The 23,270-nt window shown below is 35.0% G+C and overlaps 1 protein-coding gene across 6 annotated transcripts in view; it reads right to left on the bottom strand.

The window, feature by feature from the left end:
- The window catches only part of LOC139694366 (hrp65 protein-like), a 56,069-nt gene that overhangs the window by 26,916 nt on the left and 5,883 nt on the right, over positions 1 to 23,270 (bottom strand). The window contains exon 11 of one of the 6 annotated variants that reach the window (XM_071592888.1): positions 16,495 to 17,523. The exons of 4 other annotated variants lie outside the window; for them this stretch is intronic. In XM_071592888.1, coding sequence (XP_071448989.1) covers positions 17,275 to 17,523 — 249 coding nt within the window. In that variant the 3' untranslated portion in view covers positions 16,495 to 17,274. Of the gene's footprint in view, positions 1 to 16,494; positions 17,524 to 23,270 lie in introns of those variants that run through there. One more of the 6 variants, XM_071592898.1, reaches the window with a different exon arrangement.

Genomic DNA, 23,270 nt, shown 5'->3' with positions numbered 1-23,270 from the left:
GAGTGAAATAAATTTTACCATAATCAAGATTATATTTCAAGCTAATAAAAAATTGAGGCGAATTTTCATATTCATGATGACATCTATTATAATTTTTTTTCATATTTATCATATATTATAAGGAAATTTAATTTTATTAATGTGGAATTATTTACAGAAAAAACTAGAAAAGATAATATGAAGGTTAGAGCTTTGAGATGCGAACATCAAGAAAGAGTGTTAGTTGCAGAGGAAGACAACCAACATTTTAAATACCCATACCCCAATTACAGACAATAAGTAGGAATGCTACATTAAACAAAAGAAGGAATAAATTAGGCAGGGGGAGGAGTAAAACTACTTAAAAGCAATATTTTTTTGGAAAATAGGCATGATAATGGGGACATCACTAGATGATATGTGGTGGCAAAGGAAAGGAGTTGATGACAGGTATATAAAGAAGAGAAAAGATTGGTTAAGACTTTTATAAGGAGAATAGCATTCCATTGATTCAACACATGGTCTTCATGGAAAGTGGATGTGTTAACTGGATGATTTTGACATGCAGGTGTGGAGAAGAATGGAGAAATAAATAGAAAAGAGAGGAAGACAAATGAACAGTTGAAATAGGTTGAGAGCAGACAATTGGATGAAGGAAATATTGAAACATAATGGGAAGTTAAACAGAAAACATCATGATAAACATCGGAGAAAAATAGGGGATATAAAGGGAGAGAATAGGCTTTTTAGGAAAGTTGACGGCAGGTAGAAAAGAAGACAAAATAATTCAGAGAAAACAAGGTGAATTTTACATGGTACAAAGTACATAATAGTCAACAGGAACCGTCCAAAACCTACCTCCAATAGGTAGACCTTGAATATATTAGTCATTGTTGTAAAATTTTTATCAATCTGGTGAATGAGTAATCGGACATTTTTAGTCCTCAAGTTACAACCAACAGTTCAACTAATCCTATAAATTCACTGGATCCTGAAACTTGCTCCCTTGTCTCCCAATTGAGCAAGAGGCTATCCAACTCTCTCAAGACCATTCCAATTCTTCCTTTAAGCTCATAAGGGAGCCAATGGTTCAGGTTATCATTATATTTTTTTTCATTCCATTTCCTCACTTCTTAAGTATTTAGAGGATGTGCCAACCACTTTATCCTTGGGGCTGCGGCACTTTGGGTAAAGGCATACATTCCCACTGCACAGCAGAGTCAGAAATGCTTTGATAAAAGTAACAGAATGGCCACAAGGTACTTCAGCATGCTTCAAGTGATGTTCACATGTACCCAAGGTTAAGCTTTGATGCAAAAAAAATTAATAATATGGCGCAAGACAATTAAAACCTGGAACATGAGTGGTAAGTCGCCCATGAATCACCAGTAATCTAGCAATGGCAGAAACATAAGTGTGGCAGAAGCAAATTGCCACATTGTTGCAGAAAACCCTGCGCTTAAGTTTCCCAAAAACTCCAGGGTAAACAATTGGTTCTGCATTGTACATAAGTAACTGAGTCAACTCACCTTTTCCCAAAAATGTTACAGCAAAGAATGAATATCATAAATAATCACATTTTTTTACTCTCCCACAACTGACACATTCTAAACTTTAGTAATAAGCAAAACCAACTACAGCAATTAATGCAAAGTTTGGTTTATCAATTGACAACAGAACTCGCTAATCGTAAGACCTACGAGGGTAGTTTGAAAGTTTCTCGGATTCACCATCAGAATTAGCACTTGCACAAAGTGATTAGTGCGAAGTAATAGGTAATCCTTTATGAGTAAACATGCTGTATCGGTGCACACACTATGCAACAGTACTCTGGGAAGATATTTGTGGAATGGATGCCTCTCTGTTGTTTTAGTGCAGTGGTTAGTGAAGATAAAAAAATTGAGATTCGAGAAGTGATTAAATACTTCATAAAGAAAGGTATGAAAACAAAGGAAATTCATGCCCATATTAAGAACACTGCAGGACTTAGCTTCATCACATCAAACTGTTGCCAAATGGACAAACAAGTTCAGTTAGGTTCGGGCAGCTCAGATGATGACCCATGTAGGGGCCATTCAGAAGTGCCACTACCCCAGAAATTATTGCACGTGCATAATATGGTCATGGAGGATCGCCAACGAGATGCAGGAAATCACTGAAGCCATAGGGATGTCATCTGACAGGGCAGACAACATTTCAATAATGGAATTGGATATGAGAAAATTATCAGCTAGATGGGTGCTGCTACTCTTGACGCAGGATCACAAATTCATTGGAATGGAAACATTCGAACAATGTTTGACCTATCTGAGGAGCAACCAACAAGATTATCTGTGACAGCTTGTGACCACACAAGGAATTTTGGCCCGCTACAATACCCAAGAGACAAAACAGCACTCACAGCTGTGGAAAAAATGATTCACTACCACCAAAGAAAGCAAAGGCAATACGGTCAGCCATAAAAGTAATGGCATCAGTTTCCTGATATGTGAAAGGGACCCTGCTGATAAATCATTTTCCCAGAGGTCAAAGAATTACTGGACAATCCTCCTGAACAAACTTTAGCCAAAGATTCACCAAAAAATAGCCAGGTTTGGCAAGAAAGGAAGTCATCCTTCATCAAGACAATGCACCCAAGTGTCATCACCATGGCAAAAATATGTTTACTCTGACAAATTGTTTTCACACCGACCTAATTCGGCTACATCAGATTTCCATCTCCTCCCCACACTCAAAATTTTTCTCAGTACACAGATTCGCTGCAAACAAAGCACTAACAGCCTAAGTAAAAAGGTATTTTGCAGGCCTTAAAGAATCTTAATTTTCAAAACGAGGTCAAGACAATGGAATATTGCTGGACCAAGTGTATTAATGTACAGGGTGACTACATTGAAGAGGTAAGTTTCACAGTTTTCAGGCAAGCTGTTTATTTCTATTCCATTCCGAGAACTTTTCAAAATACCCTCTTATTACATAGCATTCTACTCAAATTTTAAAATTATGCAATTTTGACTTAATGCATGGCATTATGTAATGCAATAAGTGTTTTCCTTCATTGATGTCTTCTACTCTTACTAGTCAATCATCATTCCCTATAGTCTTAAATATGTACAATCGAGAAGTGAAGTAGTAGTCCTTAAAGACTTACATTTATGCCCTTGGATAAATATCTCGAAGGCATTTAAAAGCAACCAATCTGAACACTTTATTCTAGATGTCGATAAAAATTAAGCTCCTGTGCTCAAACTTTCGTAAAATATATGAAGCATGATCACCTCTCTTAAAGGCATTCAGCATCCAGCAGATGGACATAGTGAGATTTCAAACACTTGGTGTAATTCAAATCCATTGAGGAATCATTTAATTTACCTAAGGACTTGTGGCTTCATAGTCAAACTCGATCCACTAGGCTGCTGATTTTTACCACATTTTTTTTAATTCAATGAATATAACTGTAGATCACTGCACTCCTTGAACTTTAAGATCAACTCGGAGCTTAGTAAAACATTTCAGCTCATGATTTCACAATAATTGATTCATCATAAACGGCTTAAAAAAAGTAAATTGATTGAACTACCAAAATCCATAGCTATTATTTCCAGTACATGAAGATGAAATAAGCAGTTACCCCTTATTAACCACGATTTACAAAATAAACAATGAAAACAAAAAATTTATCAATTCAGACTCAAATATCAATTTTCATATTAGTGAAGATTTTATCTTAATACATACCTGCATTAATTATTTTAATTTGGATTTAACAATTAAGAAATTTAACTATCCCACCAAATTTTCAACAGGAAGAGTAGTCTTTAAAGAAGGTTTTTAATGGCCAACCTTCCACACAGCATTGCAACATAGCTTAACAGTCCTAACATACTGCTCCCTTTGCCCTTTTTTGGAATTACTATCAACATCATTAAATTAGTATTGTTAGTAACACTAACGGTAGAGTCCGGTATTTGGGCCAAAGTCTTCTCTCTACGAAGAAATTAACAAAAATTCTCCCTTTCACATTATTCAAAATGCTTTATAAGTAGTTCCTAAGGGGTCTTATGAAATCCCAAGGGAGCCAGACATGAACTGTGCAGCCCTATATTCAAATATTTCACTAAGTTTTTCTTTCGCATCAGACCTGGACATTAACAACTTCATAATCAATTAATCTTTATTTGGATCTGACATGCGCAAATGTTAAAATAAAAATCATAACAGAGCAAACTAAGAATTAACTTCCACAAAAAGGGCCAACCTTAAAAAGGTTTCCAGGATCAATGAATCCAAAAGCTGAACCATAATTGAGTGTGGTGCAGAAAAACTAATGAATAAGAATTTTAATTTTAAGAGAAATGTCTCCTTATAAGAAACATTTTTGCACACACCCCAAGTCATAACAATAACTTTTAAAGAGTCATCTCTTAGTATACACTAAAATGCTAAGTCATGATTTTTACACTTGAATGGACATAAAAAATATATAGTATGCATCAAATTGACATACCTATTACCACAATCGTTTTGCATGAAATAAATAGTGGACGGTAAAGTGTATCCTGTAATGACAAAATAAGCAGAATTTAATCGGCCAAAAAATATTTTAACTTCGGTAGGTTAACAATTTCCTAAACGATATTCAATTAACAAAAATAGGCAATTGAAATCACTACATTGCTTTGAGATTAGGCCATTATTGCTAATCAGCAATATGTCTAGCATTATACTTCTTCATAAATTAGTATTATGCGTCAGTCAAAAATATAACCACGAATATTACTTTACTTAAAAATTAAATTATGCAAAACCACTTTCGGAAAAATTTATGATTTTGCTATCAAATTTTAATTCATGACCTGGAAGGAGAATGAATTTCTCCAGAAAGATTCAAAGGTACTCTTTTGTGTACTATATGTTTTTTTAAGAAATGCTCAATGCCAAATCATAATTTCCATCCATCATATTAAATACAGCAGTCCATCTTCTGGCATCTTGCACATCTGGAACAAACCTGGTAACCTATATTAACAATACTCACCCTAAACCATTCCACAAAAAGTGCAATACATCCAATTGCAAGTATTATTGATGGCAATATTGCAGAAGGATATGCCATAGTTCTGCAAAGCTTTTATTTAAAATAGGTATTCTGAGCTGAGGTATACTGTTCAGGATTATGAATTTTGGCTTTAATCCCACCCTTTTAATGGTGAGATCTGGATCATTGGACTCGACTGTTTTGACACATGGCTAACCTTCCCCTTGGATAGGATACTAGTACTATTAGTTTTAAACCACTTGGCCATTATTTAAAGACAAATGCTGCCCTTAAGTACCATTAATTGATCCATCCAGCTTTGCCGGTGATTCTTGTTTCAATGAGCGTCAACATTTTTTATCTTATTCAATGGGAACGGCATCATTTTAGTTTGATATGGCAATAGCCAAGGAAATTCCGCAACTTTGTATAACTGCTGGACAGATTTGGAATAATTCAAAGAATGATACAATAGAATGTTAGGTTCCAAAAATAAATTAATTTCTAAAGGTACTTCAAATCCTAACAAAATTGCAAACCAAGATTTTTCAACGACCTTGTCTTCACCAAAGAATAGGAACACCTTCCGTGACTGTGGCACACATGCATGCCACAGGTCTCGCAGGTTTCACTTGGAGCAAAGCCAAGAAGGTGAGAGTTTAGGTTTCGAGAGTAAGCAGATTTTTAAAGCAAAGCCCAAGGATGGTACACTTTATGAACAGGAAGAAAACAGTTATGCTGGACATCTGTGTGTTTCATTATTAAGGCCTTTTTTATTCATATTTCTCCCTCATATATCACCACTACCCAGAATAATATAATACCCTTGTACTGTCACAGGAGAGATACACAAATTCAAATTTAAATACCAAGGAAAGTTGGGTTTTGCCCAGAATAATTTCAGCTTTAGATAACTTGAACCAAAATAGAAAACAGCAAAAGCATTGCAACTCAGTAAGAATCTCACCGTTAAATTGTATGGCAGGCAATATAACATCATCTTGTGTCAAACGGTATTGAATTACCTACATAAAATGCTGTTTTATTCAAACTGCCAAGGCACATGGAGCCACAACATATGCAGCTCCTCAAGTATTTGCAGTAAACGTAAAATTATGAAACAGCACATGAAATATGCACGGAGGAAGTATAAATGTGTCTATGGAAAACAAGAATTTTAAGAATAAATATATCATCAAGACCTACCATACGAATTGTTATGCTTTTGCATCCCAACATGAAAAACAGTACTTCAGTATATATGGCAGGTATGATAATACAAATACCAAAAACAATGTAGCAGGAAAATAAGAAGGAATATAGTAAAATGTAAGGAGTATTGGCAAGATATATGACATTAGGGGAAAATCGCAAAAAACCAGTATCATCTGGGAGATGAGGGTTCTGTAAGAAGGGAAATAATTTGGAAAACCATACGATTTAAGTTTTCAATTTTTCACCAGGGCAATAAGAAATCTACCTCCACCATGTTCAGAAGTTTTACATCAACACACCACTTTCCATTAGCTAGCTAGGATACCCAACTATTAATCAGTGTCTTGGTTATTCCCAGGTTGTGAAGAAAAAAGGATTTTCCTGCTACCTTAAGGAATTCTAATATGACATTTTCTGCCGATCCCTTTCATTTCCTAAATTCATTTCTAAAAGTGGTATACTCGTACCAAACTTTAAAATTTAACTACTCCCCATTATTAGACAAATTATATTATTTAATTTCTACATCCCCTGCCATGACCCCTTGGTTCTAGAACTTTTGAACGTTGCCTAACCTCAAACCAACTGGATATATAAAACACAATTGGTAATGGAACATTTCACTCTCACTCAAAATTTTAATGTGTACATTTGAGTCAAACTTATCAGACATTTAAATTTAAGTAATGTTTAATGATAGTTGCAAAATATAGGATATGCCAAAAATCCCTCAGTCAAAAAAATGACAGTATTGACAATTAGCATGCTTTTCGGAGGAAATATTTTAAGTAAGTCATTGAAATTTAAAATGAATTGGAATAAATCCCATGAAAATCAATGTGGAAGCAAGCAATAGGTTAACTATACACTTTGACCATCAAAAATATGGTATTGGTATTCAACCTTACAACCTACATTCATTTATGATATAAGACAAATTTCTAGAAATCTGAACTGGGCTGCTAAAGTCACAGCAGCAGTACAAATATGGATTAAAAAACTAAAATCATTTAGCAAATCCAGATTGTCATATCAATGCTAGCATTTCAGCTTATTAAGGCGCTCATTAAATAGTGCACCATGAAAACAAATTAAGCATGGGAAGTTCATGAAAATTCACTTTCAGATGATGAAATACATTCTTCCTTACTACAGTGACATAACTACCCACTGGTCCTATCATTATTCCTGAGCTGGTTAATAGAAAACATAAATGTAGCTCCTACGTGCTGACATTAAAATCTCAGACCAAAGTCATGAATGAACTTCCACTTTGGAAGATTTAGTTGACTTAATGCGAGTTGCACCCAGTACTCATTAAACTCATTTATCCAAATAAACATTATTTGGATAAATATTTCTCATTTTCTCAAGTCCTTGATTCCATTCAATTAAAAACGCACCCAATATCATCCCTTCAACTAATGAGGCAGCATGGACAAAGAATTCTAGGAGAAATCTTGAAGATTTTAACTGATTAAAGAGAAGGGGGTAATCAAAAAAGGATAATGCCATAATAGAGAGCAATAAGACAGATACTGCAAGGCGTGTGCTTAAATGTAAGAATGCCCAAATCCAAGCTACTGAAAAATAAAAGAACATACTTAGCTGCTCATCAAATTATGAGTGATCCATTATACTTTACTGGCGCTGGTATTGCACTTTGCATGCAATCTTCAATTGGCAACATGGAACTTAAGTGGTTCACTCATATAAACACGGTTTATAAGCATTAACAATAACTTTTGCAAGCTTTAACTGAAATAACTGCATCAATCTTAAATGACAAATTTCATTGTCAAGTTTTCCATCCACTCCAGAATGAGATGTACAACAAGAGTGGATATGGTATTCATGATGCAAATACATGAAACCTTTTCGAGTATATAGCCCATTGTACATTCGAAAATCAGTCTGAATGTATTCAGAACTTGGGGCAAATTATACTACAGCCACAATGAAATCACCAACCAAATTTTCCGCGTCAGTCTAAAATTTTCAGGGAAAATTTTTTCTAAGATTTTATGGATTGAATCACTATTCATTTCTCATACATTGAAAATATTTTCCATACAATAGTATTAATGTCAAAGCAGCAGAAATGATGAGCAGATCCAAATTTAACCCTATACATAATATAAAATAAAGTTCAACAGCTTGATGCTTAAGTTTTAAAACTAACCTACCCGAGGTAAATTTACTGGAACAGCTAATACCCCTATACTCTCCAATAAACAGCAAAGTGAACATTACACTATTTAGACTATATCAATGACTAGACTATGAAGACTAGATCAAGCATGTGTTTATCAAAAATGAATCATTAAACTTTTTACATACAGGCTACATTGCAAGGCTTCTATTGTTAACATAAGGCAACAAAATATTAATTGTGAAATGCAGAAATATGTAAAATGTAATAATCTAGCCAGATAATAGCAAAAATTCCTGCTGAAAATCTCTACGCAACTGGAAACTGCTTGTCCAGGTTAAATTTCAAACATGGCAAACTGACGTAGTAATAGTGAATGAAAACAAGTTTACAGGTGCCAAAACACATGGGTGGGGTAATGTAGAAATTATTGAAAATGTGCAAAAACCACAACACCATGAATTTGCAGAAAATGAAGAAGTCTGAGCAAACAAATGAGTACTCGTAACTGCCAATTCAAAATGTATTAATTATATTTTCTATGAATAGCTGCACACTTGTGCACATGATAAAAATCATTACATTTCTCACCCATTTAATTTATGTTGGTAAAAACATGAAAATAAACATTCTGTGATCATTTGTGGTAGTTGAGAAATGTCTGAACATGGCCAAAATAGTGTATCTCGCTTACATACACCTTAATAAACCATTGACACAATAATCAACCCGAAGGTTGGTTTAGCAGGTGATGGTAGAGATCACCCAGTACTAAGCCCTATTCGGCATGTGAAAATTCACACATCAGGGTAGGGGGGCCAGTTCCTTTCCCTGTGCCGGTTATTGTTTCCCAGGAAGACCTGGTACCCAAAAAGTCACTTTAGCTTGGGTGGAGCTGCAGGTGCCCAGAGTGCCTTGCCCGGGAATCAAACTCGTGACCCGCTGGTCAGCAGTCCAACGCTCTACCCACTGGGCTACAGCCACCCACACCCTAATATACTATGGCATTAGATAACTTGATTTGGAAGCAAGAACAATTCAAATTTAAGAGAGGAATAACCATTAAAAAAGCCAGATTCTCTCAAGATTGTAACCCATGGAAAAAGAAACATTTTGGCTGAAGAAGAGATAAAAGAATGTATATGCTCATGAATGATCATTAAACATGCCATGTTGACCACTGCTGAGGTAGATATGTGCATAACTGGGGAGCCAAAAACCTCTCAAATCCATTACATGCCATTTTGGCCTTGGTAAAAAATAAACATTACTTAAACGAATTGAGTCAAATTAAACATTAATAAGAAATAATTATCACATTATGTGACTACCATAATGTCTAGCCCTTTCATCTAATTCCAAATCAGTAAACTCAATCAATAAAGTCAAATTAAAAGGAAATATGAAATGCAGAAATTTCTGATGCAATGATACCCTACATTAAAAAGTAGAATTCATCAACATTTATTTCTATTACCAAGAAACCCAACTTAAAATCCGAAATTGTAATTAGAAATGAATATTAATTCCCTTTCTATGCATTTTCAAGATCATGAAGAAAAATGCATCTCCAATTTTATGTTTAGCTTCAAAGAAGCAAGACATCATGAATGCCTATGCAAAGGCATCAGACCACTGGAAACTATTAGGTGGGTTTCATGCAACTGAGTTTGAATGGGATGATTTAATGAATGCAATCATGAAATATATAGGATGAATCAAGTACGGGAGGATTTTTCACAGACAAGCCTTTGGACCAAAACTTTTTTTGTTGAACTTAATTATAGGCGCAATGGATAAGGATTACACAATTAAAAATACTGATAAATATCAGATCTTTCTCTCTTTAGGAAGAAATATCACAGAGGAATGACTTTGTATTTACCCAGACAATTCACCCCGGTCCAATTATATAAATGGAATGAAATATTTACTCTTTAGTAACATAGTAAAAATATCTCCGTAAAATACAAATAATTTAAGAGTAAAAAAGTGACCAATCATCAACACTCTCAGTTAAGTTATGACTCTTGTAGTGCAGTGAAAAGAATTTACCTAGGTTTAATGAAGCTACACTACCAATCCATGACAAAATCTCTAGTTAAGTAGACATTCAACAAAATAGCAGAATGAACCTTGATTCATTTGAAATATTAAGACCACAATCCGGCACCACTTTAGACATGAAACGCGAAAGAACTTGGATGAAACAAAAATCAAGGGGCAATTTAAGGGAATTTTGATCCCAGGTAATTTAGAGCGAGAAGACAATTCCCATATGTATGCAACAATATAAAAAGTGGAGTTTTGGAAAACAGCATACAAAATGACCTACATTATAAAAATGTATTCCTTCATAGCACTCTGCTATTCTTTAAGTGTTAATTACACTCACACAGAGTATCACCAAAGTTCATAAAAGGCCGCCTTTGTTTTAGCAAATTTCCTTGTTCTACTAAAATTCTTAGTATGAGGGTCATCCGGAAAGTAGTACCCGTTCGTGAAATAAAGACACAAAAGTAAATATTAACAAACATAAAAAATTTTATTTGAAAGAGGATACTTTAAACTACTTCTCAACATTATCTCCAAGCAAATTAAGGCATTTGTCATAACGTGTGACAAGTTTCTGTATTCCTGCTGCATAGTCCTTCGCCGCCAGCTCATTGAGATACGCGAGGGACCCATCTTGCACAAATTTTTGCATAATGCAGATGGTGTTTAACAATTTCATGAACAATTGTTCGAGAAACATTGGGAAAATGCTCACAGATGTCATCAATTGTGACGCGCCGATCGTTCCTCACGAATTCGTCAACTGAGCTCACCAGTTGGTCTGTAATGACAGACGGTCTCCCCGAACGCTCATCGTCGTGTGTGTTCCCCCTCCCCATGTTGAAGTTGCGACACCACCGCCGAACAGACGACTCGTCCATTACATTGTCTCCATAAACCTCCTTTAATTGGCGATGAATATCACATGGGCGAACGTTTCTTGCATTGAGGAATTTAATCACTGCCCTCACTTCACAACTGGCGGCGTTCTCAATTTTTTTAAACATTGTAAACAATCACAGAAACAACACAGGCAATGCTAGCGTCACGCAACTTGGCTCAGAGAAGGCAGACAAGCCACTGAAGCTATCTGACCTCGTCCAGCGGCTACTCGCGTCGTCACCACTTCATGCGGCACGAACGGGTACTACTTTCCGGATGACCCTCGTATATAACTCATGAGTAAAAGTTATGGAGATTGAAATAACAAATTCTACCAGAAATACTGTTATAGTTTTCCAATATCTTTGGCAAAGGCACTTCTAAGGTGATCAGAACTAATTGGTTGGAAAAACTATTTTTACGCACGGAATGCATCAGAAAAATTAAGTCAAAATCTGTACTCTATAACAGATGCATGTATTGCCTAAGACAATCAATAGATGGAACCACTAGATCACATACTTAGTAACAAAAATCTACTGAAGAAACAAGCCCAAGGCTGGCGTAGCGTTGCTCGAGTTTGCCAGGCTGATATTAGGCCTTGCTTGACCCTTGCCAGGGATTATCTCAAGAAGTAATATGGGTTGTCAAGTAATAGGCGCAAGGGGTTGCCAAGAGAAGTTGCACCAAGTGGACAACATAAGAACACTATATTGAAGTTACAGAGAAGATAAATAATATCAATACTTCAAATTAACTTGTTGATTTGAAACCAAATGGCACACCAAGTCTTTAACCACTATGCCTCAACAAATTCGACAAGTCATCAAAGATATATAATCATGGAGAGGACAAAATTAATAATAATGGGGATCAAAACTAGATAAGAAAGAGGAAAGGACATAGAGGAAGAAAAAAATATGGAGCAGGAAAGTGAAAGGAGCACATTGATCATGGAGAGCACAACATCAATTAGCCAAGTTATCCATCACCCCAAAAAAACGGGTCACCCCATTAAATATTAGAAAACTATAATAATAATGTCAGTATCATTGAACTGCAAACACAGGATTTTGTTTGACAACACAATGGCTTGAGGCTTATGCCACCGGTGCAAAAAAATTATTTTACCTATCACACCACCATTAAGGGTATGCCTAGCAGGAGATTTTGATGACGAATGGATTTCCACTATTAACTCTAAAAATTTTTCTAGCCAAGAGCATCCAAAATTTTATGCACAGATTGTGCCATGTGCACACTCCAACAGGTATAGCTCAAAGATTTAATGTTCAAATAGTGGCAATTTGCCATTCATTGTCAAAATCAACTACGAATACACTATTTCGGCATATAGGTGTCAGATATAGAGAGATTGCTTTCAAAAGAGTTTCATTTTCTGGGCACACTTTCTCATTACTGCGAACTTCAAGGAATTTGCACGAAAAATATAATGAACTCGAGGTAACAATTAAATTGATTCCCAAACTTTTAGCAACCCACTACTTTCTTATGCGCAAACACGCCAAGAAAAGAAATAACTTTGAACTGAAAAGTCACCACGCTATCACATAAACCATGAAGGTTAATAAATTACTTTTTTGAGAATTATACAAACCATAAATACAATCCTGGGTAAAATTAATTCCCATAACAAAGGTGGTCACTGGGAAAACTTGCATACGCTTATTTAACTGAAAATTCAATAGATTCCAATTGCAATAACCAAAAGCCCATTAAACCCAATATAGTTTTTTTAACAAAAAAACTACTGCACCTTGAGGCAGAATAGTGGTCGAATCATTAAAATTGTCTACATCAGTTCCTCCAGAGACTCCTACTCATATGGAAATAATTTAACCCATGATGGTAAATACATACTTACAGCGGCAGTGTGTTACATAATCACATCAATGCAGGCAGTAACAGCTGAAAAAAATAGAACTTCGCCATGGAAGGAAAAGGTAGGTACCCTAAATACACTTGCGCATGGGATTTTTTAAGGAGCTAAGTTTTAAATCCACAACAGATAATACTTGATACTGGTAACAAGGTTTCCATAAATTAATACCAGATAATGAAAATCATTGTTGTGCTTTTCCCAGTTTATTTGAAGTAACTTCAGGTTCGATTAAGGGTAAATAAATGGCGATTATAAAAAATATAATAGTCCCCAAGAGCAGCAATAATTGATAAAAATTGTCAGTTTAACGAATCATAGTAAAAATTAGGAATCGTTTGCATTGAGATGCAATGAATTTAATTAGCACAAAATGGAATGTTGAGTTCCTAGTTTCAATAGACATCAAAAGCCAATTTAACTAGCTAGTTCACCACCCCTTTCAAAACCATTCTGCTTTTTACCATGGACATTTCCCTAATATATTTACAAGGTAACTCAAGCTAGATTTAGAACATCAATGCATGTTGGTCACCACATGCACTCCTAATATGAAGGTTTAAAGTTAACTACTGAGTTTGCAAAAAAAACAGCTAACTTGGCCAGAGTTAATGTTCCCACGCTATAAATCCCAAGTGACCATCGAAAAATAGGAGTTAAGAATGACATTTAAGGCTTACATCAGGATGATCTCAAATGCATTAGCCTTAAATGCTCATATAATTCTGAAATAAACATAGGAGTAAACCAACTTCGTTGACGAAGACAGATTAAGTGCTAATGAATATAACCCCCCCCACAAAATACTTCGCTGTCGCACACCCATATCATTGGTTACTGCCATATTTCCAATGCATATTAAGTTTTAGATCTCTTAAATCTAAATAAATGAAAGAGAATACTATTAATAATATTTTTGCAAGTCCTTCAGTAAAATATAAAAGTAACCGTTTTGACTTGAATTAAATTTGGCCTTCTTGGTCAACAAGTGGAAGCTATAATTGTTTCGCCACAAATAAAAAAAAATCTCAATGCAAATTCCACTTTTTTTATTATTTCAAGTAGATCTATTTCCTTTACATACCATAACCTTGGATTCCTAACACCAAAACATTACCCAGAAAGGAAATCATTTAAAGTAACACAATATAAAACAAATGTTGATACTTTAGCCATTAGTGCCAGAAAACTTCTTAAGCACATTGAAATATGGCTCAGAAATTTGATTGCAAGCAATTGAGGTTGTATAATTATCAGATTCTCTTTGCTGGATATGCGATAATTGTTACCTCAATTTTGTCATGATTTTTACAACCAACTAGGCAACTGACGCAACACCCAAATCTTTCCAAGTTCCCAGTGCATACAATGCTCCCAACAGGACGGAAAACGTTTAAATATGCAAGCATATGGGACACAAATAGTTAATCACCTCCTTTCATTAACCCAAGATTTTGACGATGATCTCCTTCATGTATTTTCATCAATAAGTCTCATAACATTTGCCACACCAAATTATTTCGAATCAACAAATTCCTCTAAGAAGGCTGAATATGTTATTATCCATACAATGTTAGAAATTATTTTTCAATGAGGGAATACAACTCTTATTACCTGATGTCATATAATGAATGAATCATCAATCAAAACATTGCTAAGAACTAGTAGCCTAAGAAGCAGTTTTTTCCTGCAACTAGATCACGATTACTGATGTAGTTGGACTTAGTACCTTAAAATCTGCCACAATTTAAGTAATTCATCACCCAAAGACATTTCCTAATAAAGCCTACATTTGAAGGATCACTATTTGGTGTTATTACCCTATACTATTAATGACTTAATTAAAACCAAAGGATTAACAAGTTCACTACCGGCAATATTGTTTCATTAATCCTTTACAGGCAAAACAATATGGAATTGCAAATGGAATCAACTGGATCTTAGCTTAAATGCTTACTGAATCATTCCTCCTAATCTGCAGTCCCAAAGTAGTTGCCTCAAATTCAACATCAATCAACTAATGAAAATCAATTACTGTGTAAATTAAATTTTCACTTCCTACAATTTTTTATGTGAAAAATACCCTAGTACCTAGTAGCATTACCCACCCATGGAAACAACCTTTTTTAGCATTTGTCTTACTTGAAAGAGCAAATGATAATTAAAGCAGACTAAATCTGGTGAACTGACTGGAGGGCAGATTTTTAACAGGAAACCATTCTAGTTACACTACTAATATTCTGGGCTAGAGATTCAAGAAAAACACTCAAAAGGAGGCAATGAGGTCATATTAAGTTCACAAGCCCTATGGACAAGTGATAAGAATCATCAACCTTAGAGGGTGCTATAAATAAAAAATGCTCATTCATTCATACTTGCAATGCAGAGAGGATACTGGATATTCGGAGTATGTTTACATGAATTCCCCAAAATTCTAGACTGAGCCAACCTAAAAAATGTTCACCCCAAAGATATGAACAGGAGGACTTGAGATTCAAGATATTCAGGAATATACTATTTCAAAATCACATCACATAAATCGTGAATCAGTCGATGATGCAAAACTTTTATGCCGAAATGAAAACACTTTACTGCCCTAAAAAAATACATGAGATTGCAACTAAATGTCAGCCAATGGGAAACTACTCCTGTTCCATAAGAGTGCACAGTCATAGACAGAAAAATGAAGTAATGTCATAAATATAACCAAATAAATGGATACATACAAGACTAAGTACAAATGAACCTAATATTTAAAAGCCTGGAAGTCATTACTTATAAAACTTGACATGGAACCCTAATTACTTATCAGGAAAAAGAATCACAGCACCAGTAAAACATCTTCGCCTATCTTTTTCGGGGTTAAATGGCAGCCTATTAGCAAAACGCAAAATTGAAAATAAGCATAAGGCTATGTATATTTTATGCCAGTTCACTTAATAATGAACAATATTGAAAAGGGATGAACGGATGAGTAAAAGAATTATCTGGAAATTCCATTACAGTATTACCTATAATGGATCGGAAACCCCTACCAATTGATGGAAAGTTAAGATTTGGAGCACAAGGAGAACCAAACTAATCAACTGAACAAAATTTTGGCTTGGCGGACACGCATGAATATTTTGTGGTAAAACGTGGTGCACATCAGCATAAAGTGCACATTGAAAGGACTTTCACTTAACATTGTATTTTAAAAACCAAGCATTGATGCAATTGACAATTCTGGGAAATGCAAGGGAATGGAAAGACTTGATAAATGGAAATGGAACCAAATTAAATGAGAACATTTATTAAAAGAATTTGTCAAGACACATTACATATGACAACTTGATCTATATCACTAATTGTAAGTGAAAATAAACCATGGAATCTACCTTATCAATGTTAGAAAAAAGTCATCAATACACAGTTGAGAATGTATGTCAGAAGAATAACCTTCTAAATAAAAAAATACATGTCATTTTGAAATGACGTATAGCTATGGAAAACTAAGAAACATGACATGATCAAATCCAAAAGTCACAAGGATCACATGAACAACATTACCAATATGATTGTATAAGTATACAAGGATAGAACACCCACTTTAGTCAAAGTTCCTGGCAATAATTCAAGTCAGATATAGATATTCATTAAATAATACTTAAATCAGCATAAAGACAATATTCAAAATGTTTTCCATGCTATAAGCCAGAGACAACTGGCAAACGGGGAAACAACTTATATTGGTGTCGCCATAAATTTGCAGAAAGAATATTTCTCAAAAGGAGCATTTTTTTAAATCAAAGAGGCACATATACTGATGTCAAAATTCAGGCAGAATGTCTGTTTACAGCAAAAACAAGTCACTCCAAACCTTTCAAGTAAAAATGCAGCTGAACTACTCCAGAATTAATGTGCCACATATACCATTAAAGGAAGCAGTGCTTTTTATAGGTTTAGCTTGCTCACTGTCTCACAACCTATGACTGCTTCACATTTCCCTCCACTATAAAATCCTAGCAAGAAAATGTGCATCCTGGTGGTCGTCTCAGTCTCCAAGTTATCCTCATTTTAAAATCTCCTTCGCTTGGGGGCATACTCATCACCCCTGCGGTCATTCCCTCCCCACCGTCCACGTGGGCCTGGGACACCTCCCCCAACCATGCTACCCCTAGGCCCAGTTCCATTAGGGCCAGTGGGCCCAGGAGGAACCATTTCATCAATGCCATGCATGTCCCCACGGCCTCCACCTCCCCCACCCTCATACCGCACCTGGCCACGGTCGTAAGCATCCATGAAAGCCTTCGGGTCCTGGACCCCCTAACGGTGCATATGATGCCAGACAAGGAATGGTAAATGGATACAAGGGAAGAGTTTATTTTAGGTCAGAAACAAAGGAATTATTTGGATGTGGGATGTAGGTAAATGGATCAAGGATATCCGCCAGCGTCATGATTACCACATAGAAAAGAAAGGGGAAAAATGAAACCGTTAGTCTTGATACAAGACTTGCAACTGGAGGTGTCATCCTACCAGAGCTTACACATGTTATAATATGAAAGGAGCGCATGCGTCAATGGCCCATAAGGGCCCCAGTGCCATGGAAACAGAAAACCCCATATCAGTGGTGCAAAAAATTCCTGGCAATATCAATCTCACAGATTTAGTCATACAATAATTGGCATAGCATAATTAGAAGTCTTGCACAGTTACAGAAGTGGGGTTTTTTGTTTACCACAATGAAAAAACCACATCAAATGCTGACACTGGCATTAAGAGAACAATTCACAGCTTGGCTATTCTTGAAACTAAGAACAAAATAGCACCAGGGAATGACCATACACCATCAAGAATGTCACATTACACACGACCTGTGGATAAGCCTACACAGCTCATAGAATATATACGCAATAGCCCCCCTTAAATGAACACTGGCAAAATTAGCAATAATCAAATTCCTTACACACCTACTCCAGTGTTATTTCCCAGGTTCAGTAAAACTTAAATCAGCTTACAAACACAAATGAAGGTCATGGCAATTTCCCTCAGTAAAATTGCATGATGAATAAAGCCGTAGCCACTCCAACTTTATATGGCCAGAAAGAAGCATACAAAGCCTCCTCGGACCAACCACCAATGGAGTTTGGCATACCATGGCCAAATTTTGTAGCACAAACCGTAATAGAACACTTCATGAAAATATGATAGGGAATGTCTCAATAAATGAATATTGCTCAACACCTGATACAATACATACAGCAAACTATAGGATTCATGTATCAAAAATCTGAATATCATAATTGAAGAGCTCTATTACAGTCTATGCAGACGTTTCTGTAAAAATCACGTACACACAACTAAGATGCTCCAATTCATCCCGCAGAAATGCAAGTGACACTTCCCATAACCATAACGCTTGAAAAGGCTAGTCAATCATCCATTCCAATGGTATATGTAAAATGTACCCACTGGCATGCGTTCAATGTTATAAAAATGTGCAGTTCCAACACTAAATTCACCTACCTAGCATAAAAGCTATAAGTCAAAAATGTATGGCATGTGACATTCTAACTATGTTATGGTATTCCCAAGCTAGTTTCATTATGTACTTGAACAAAACATGGCAACATGCTCGCACATGTTAGCCCAAGAAAATTAGCCCAGTCCAACAGCATATTGGCTGATAGACAGGAGCAAATCATTAATGGACTAAGTAGTAGTTGAATTTTACATTGGTGCATGAACCACAAGAATCATATTGTTGTAAGATCATGGGACTGCCACCACCTGACAGGTTTCTAAAAGACCTTTCTTCTTTCACATGTTAAGAATATATGTTTAAAGGAGATATTACGTAAATGCATTAATGATAGAGCCAACAATGTTTAATACTGAAAACATGGCTGAAGCCAATTCTGAAACTTCTGCTAGACCACAAAATGGCACAATAAACTCATACTGTCAATCCTTATTTGAAAATGATGTGCAACTAAGAAAGAGGAAAAATTTCCTTAGAGCCTAGAGATAAGCTAGAGAATTGCAGTAGCCTCAGAATCGACATCCAAAAGAAAGGAATTGAGCTTTTAACCTTTGGAGAAATTCAGCAGCAGACATCACCATTGAAATGGCACAAGACCAACGAGGACTATCAGAGAAAATGGCAATTACACAATAAGCGAAGAAAACAATATTTTTTGCTCGGTGCAACAATCCTGCAAATAGTGATTTGCCTCATTTTCAAAGAATAAGCGTAGCAATGAACAGCAAATTCTTCCCCAAGGCAGAAACCTTGAATCCTTCCCAGAGATTAATCTAGCCACGTAAGTATTGTATTTCCCAGAATACCAGCTTACACTAAATTCCCACAAAAAATCCTGTAGCGGTACAGTCTGATATTTGCCATCTTAAACACAATGGCTAATTGGACCGTATATTGCTTAGTGTTGCTATGGGTTTTACTACCTTCATTGCTAATCCCAGTGCACACACACATGATGACAAGGGGTGAAAACACTATCTATCAAGGATGTGTGCACCATAAGAGCTGTCACATGTTTACGTTGAAGATCCTATTTGTAATGAAAATGGTGATGAGGTACAGTAGAACTTCCAAATTATTAACTCAAGATTATGAATCAAAGCATCCATTTTATCTCATCCCAAAAGATCTGGAACTAGGGTTTCGACAAGAAGTTTCATATAAGATCCAAATGGAAAAAGGAATTGCTTTAAATTACCTAAACTAAATCAAAACTTAAATTGAGTTTTAACAGCAGTCAATCTGCATTTTAGGAACTGCATCACAACCCATTTATTTCTTTATTAGTTCAAGCCATGACAGTACTGCATGCGAATGCAGAACTAAAAATGACTAAAAAACTAAATGAATAAAAAAGAGACGAAAAAAAATCATACACCTAAAAGACTATTCCCTAACCACAAGGCATGTGAAAAATACAAGAATGTTTATTTTTATATGCATGGGTTACACCTCCACCACAATATTCTATCAGCAACAAATTAGGTTTCAACACGTTAATGAAACATGATGTCATACAATGGAAACAAATATTGTGGAAAGTCAAATAATAGCGACAATTACAGTAGAAAATATAAGATTAAGTGATACATAATCTGACCAATAGGCAATATCTTAATGAAAAACAAAGGCATGTTTCCACCTACTTGCATCAAAAACGTCATTTGTTAGGATATCAGCTAACTCAAACTATTGCCAATGCAAACACTTATTAAGGTGCATGATGGTGAAAATTGGTGGTTCTACTGCATTAAAAACCTGATGAATAAGCAAATAAATAACCCATGCCAAGGGAACATAGGAGGGCTTAATATTTATGGTTTCTATGTCCACCATAGAATGGAATTAAAATAGCATTGGCTTCAAGGATATAAGAGGCCACCAGTAAGTTATAAATATTAAATTATCCAAGGAAACACTAACTCCATAAACCTGGATGCAATTAAAAATAAGACTATGGAACTTTTTTTCCCATTTATGCAACTCCAGAATTTATAAACAAATTTGCTTAAATATTGAAAATAGATATCATTTAAGGACAAAGGTCCCGGTTGAAGCAATAATTGATATAATAAGTGCCTTTCTTGGGAAGCAAATAGCATTGACTGTTCTCATCACCATTTTCAACCAAGAACGAAATTACTTGACGAAACATTACAATATGTTTTCCCACAGCAATCTTGTTCTCTACCACAGGTATTACCCATGCATCTATCATAATCAGTTGATAGGAGATAATAAATTTAAGGAGTAGAATTGCTTGAATCACAGATACAAACTGAGGAGGAGCATTGCCTCAAATACTTCGCTTAGAGCTACAAAGGTTAAAATTCTTTGAAATGAAATGCCATACACTAGGTTTTCGAATATATAATCCATACCGTAACAAGTCCAGGAATTAAAAACATTAGGCTCAGAACCCACAATGGGGGGGACATGCTCCAACTAACAATATTGAAACACCACGTGAAGTTTCAATAAATCAATCGACTATGCTTAACTACATGAATTATAGAAAAAACCAAGTCTAGAAAATCAACTTTATCTCATATTTATACCTCACAAAATCACATAAATCCTAAAATAAGAAGTATGACACAGAGGAGTCCTCATATACCAGTAAAAACTAGACCATCATATTACATGGTGGTCGATTAATATTAGAAGTGAGCAAACTCAGCATAAAAATAGCAATTGCATCATTTTATGCAGAAGTGTAAATATTTTCCACCACCTAGCTAGCCCACTCATCTTCTGAGCATTAGTACTTTTCAAGGCTCATTTGTGAGATCTGGCCATATCAATGAATTCATGGCAGCATCATGGCTTGAAATATATTCAAATAATAATTATTATTATCACAGAATTTAATTAAGAACTGAACACATCAGCAGTTGATGTAATTGCCAATACCAACTGGATTGGAAATGCATGCGCGTCTTGCTTAATGAGAACATAGAAAGTCATGAAATTCAATTTAAAGATGGAGAGTCATTCTAATGTCCAGTATATATTCTGTCAACATTTCTTCTTTATGTTTTGAAGTTTTACACTTCTGCATAAATTGGGTTAAATGTAGAAGAAACAAAAATGAGTAGAAATTATTGGGTCACTAAATAGCAATCCATTCCATAATGAGAGAAAACCTCTCGCTAATGACATGCTATATTCCTGGCACAAAACTAGCAGAGGTATTGAGATCAACCACAAAAAATTATCATCATTATAAATACATAATGAGAATGCATGTTACAGAAATCCAGTATAAATCGTACAAAGAAACACTATTCAGTTTCCTGGCAGATATCTTTATAATTATGATTGCCAAACACAGCGATTGCATTACTGACTTAAGAGTCATTAGGAAATAAGTTATTTTTCATTTCATAAGTCCAACAGAGCGAGAGTTGGACTAATGAGAACTTGATATAATGAGACTCCACTGCACACAATTCCATCGTATTTACCATAAGTTTCACTCCAAGATTTATTGAAAAGATAATTTTAGAGTAATTAACAAAAAAATTGACAAGTACTTCAAATTAAAAACCTAATAAAATAAAATAATAAATATGACAGCATTTAACAGCTTCACAATAAATCCTGAGAACAGCTGGTTTTAGTAGCTCAATTGAGAATCAACTGACAGAACAGAATATCTAAAAAAATAACTTCTATGTTTCATTTCACAATCATTTCAAAACCACAAACAATTAAATAAACTCAAGTTCTACTAATATTAAACCAAAAAAAGGTTCAAACGAACGCAAAGTTGTATAAGTTATGGAGAATTATGGCAGATTCAGATTTAAATTATTTTTTTGCTGAATGGGGACAGCTATCAGTCAGCTACGATATGGCTCAATAAGTACAGAAAAATATGGTTTCCGATAAACCTAATTTGCTGCTAATTAAAGCAGTAAAAAGAATAGAGCAATTTTTTACCATGTACAAACTAAGAAAAACATCGGCATCATCAGTAAACGATTACATAATAGAATTTTGAATAAACATTCAGCAGCTTTGAGATTGAAATAACCTCTTGAATTAACTTCATAATAAATACATCCAAGAAGAAGTAAAAAAACCTAACCATCAAACTTTTTTAACACCAGAAAGCCTTCGCAACATACACCTCATTTAAATAAGTCAAAAACTTTTTTCTTCCAAAATATGACTAATTCATTTACTTAACATATAGTAAATGCTCAATGTATGCACTTTGAATATCGGTTCATTTTAATCTTTCCACATTTAAAAATCCATATATAATTACGGTCTATAAAAGAGTATAAACCTCCTTTTAGTCCAACCTTTTCACATTCTAGTCATGAAAGAGATATAGTAATTCATAATAAAAACAAGAAATTTTTCTAGTGCATTGTGAGAAACTCAATTCAACTACAGTAGACTTGATTATCCAGGAGATGGTTAACAAAAATATGGATTACTCAAAAAGAACCTAATAAAGACCATTGAATACAAAACAATTTTTAATTGATAGTAACACTTACTACCAGAAATTATC

This window comes from Hetaerina americana, unplaced genomic scaffold (genome assembly GCF_022747635.1).
Source record: "Hetaerina americana unplaced genomic scaffold, ioHetAmer1.1.p SCAF_1, whole genome shotgun sequence".
Taxonomy (NCBI): Eukaryota; Metazoa; Arthropoda; class Insecta; order Odonata; family Calopterygidae; genus Hetaerina; species Hetaerina americana.
Note: the sequence above shows the minus strand (reverse complement) of the source record. Positions and strands in the feature narration are given on the sequence as shown.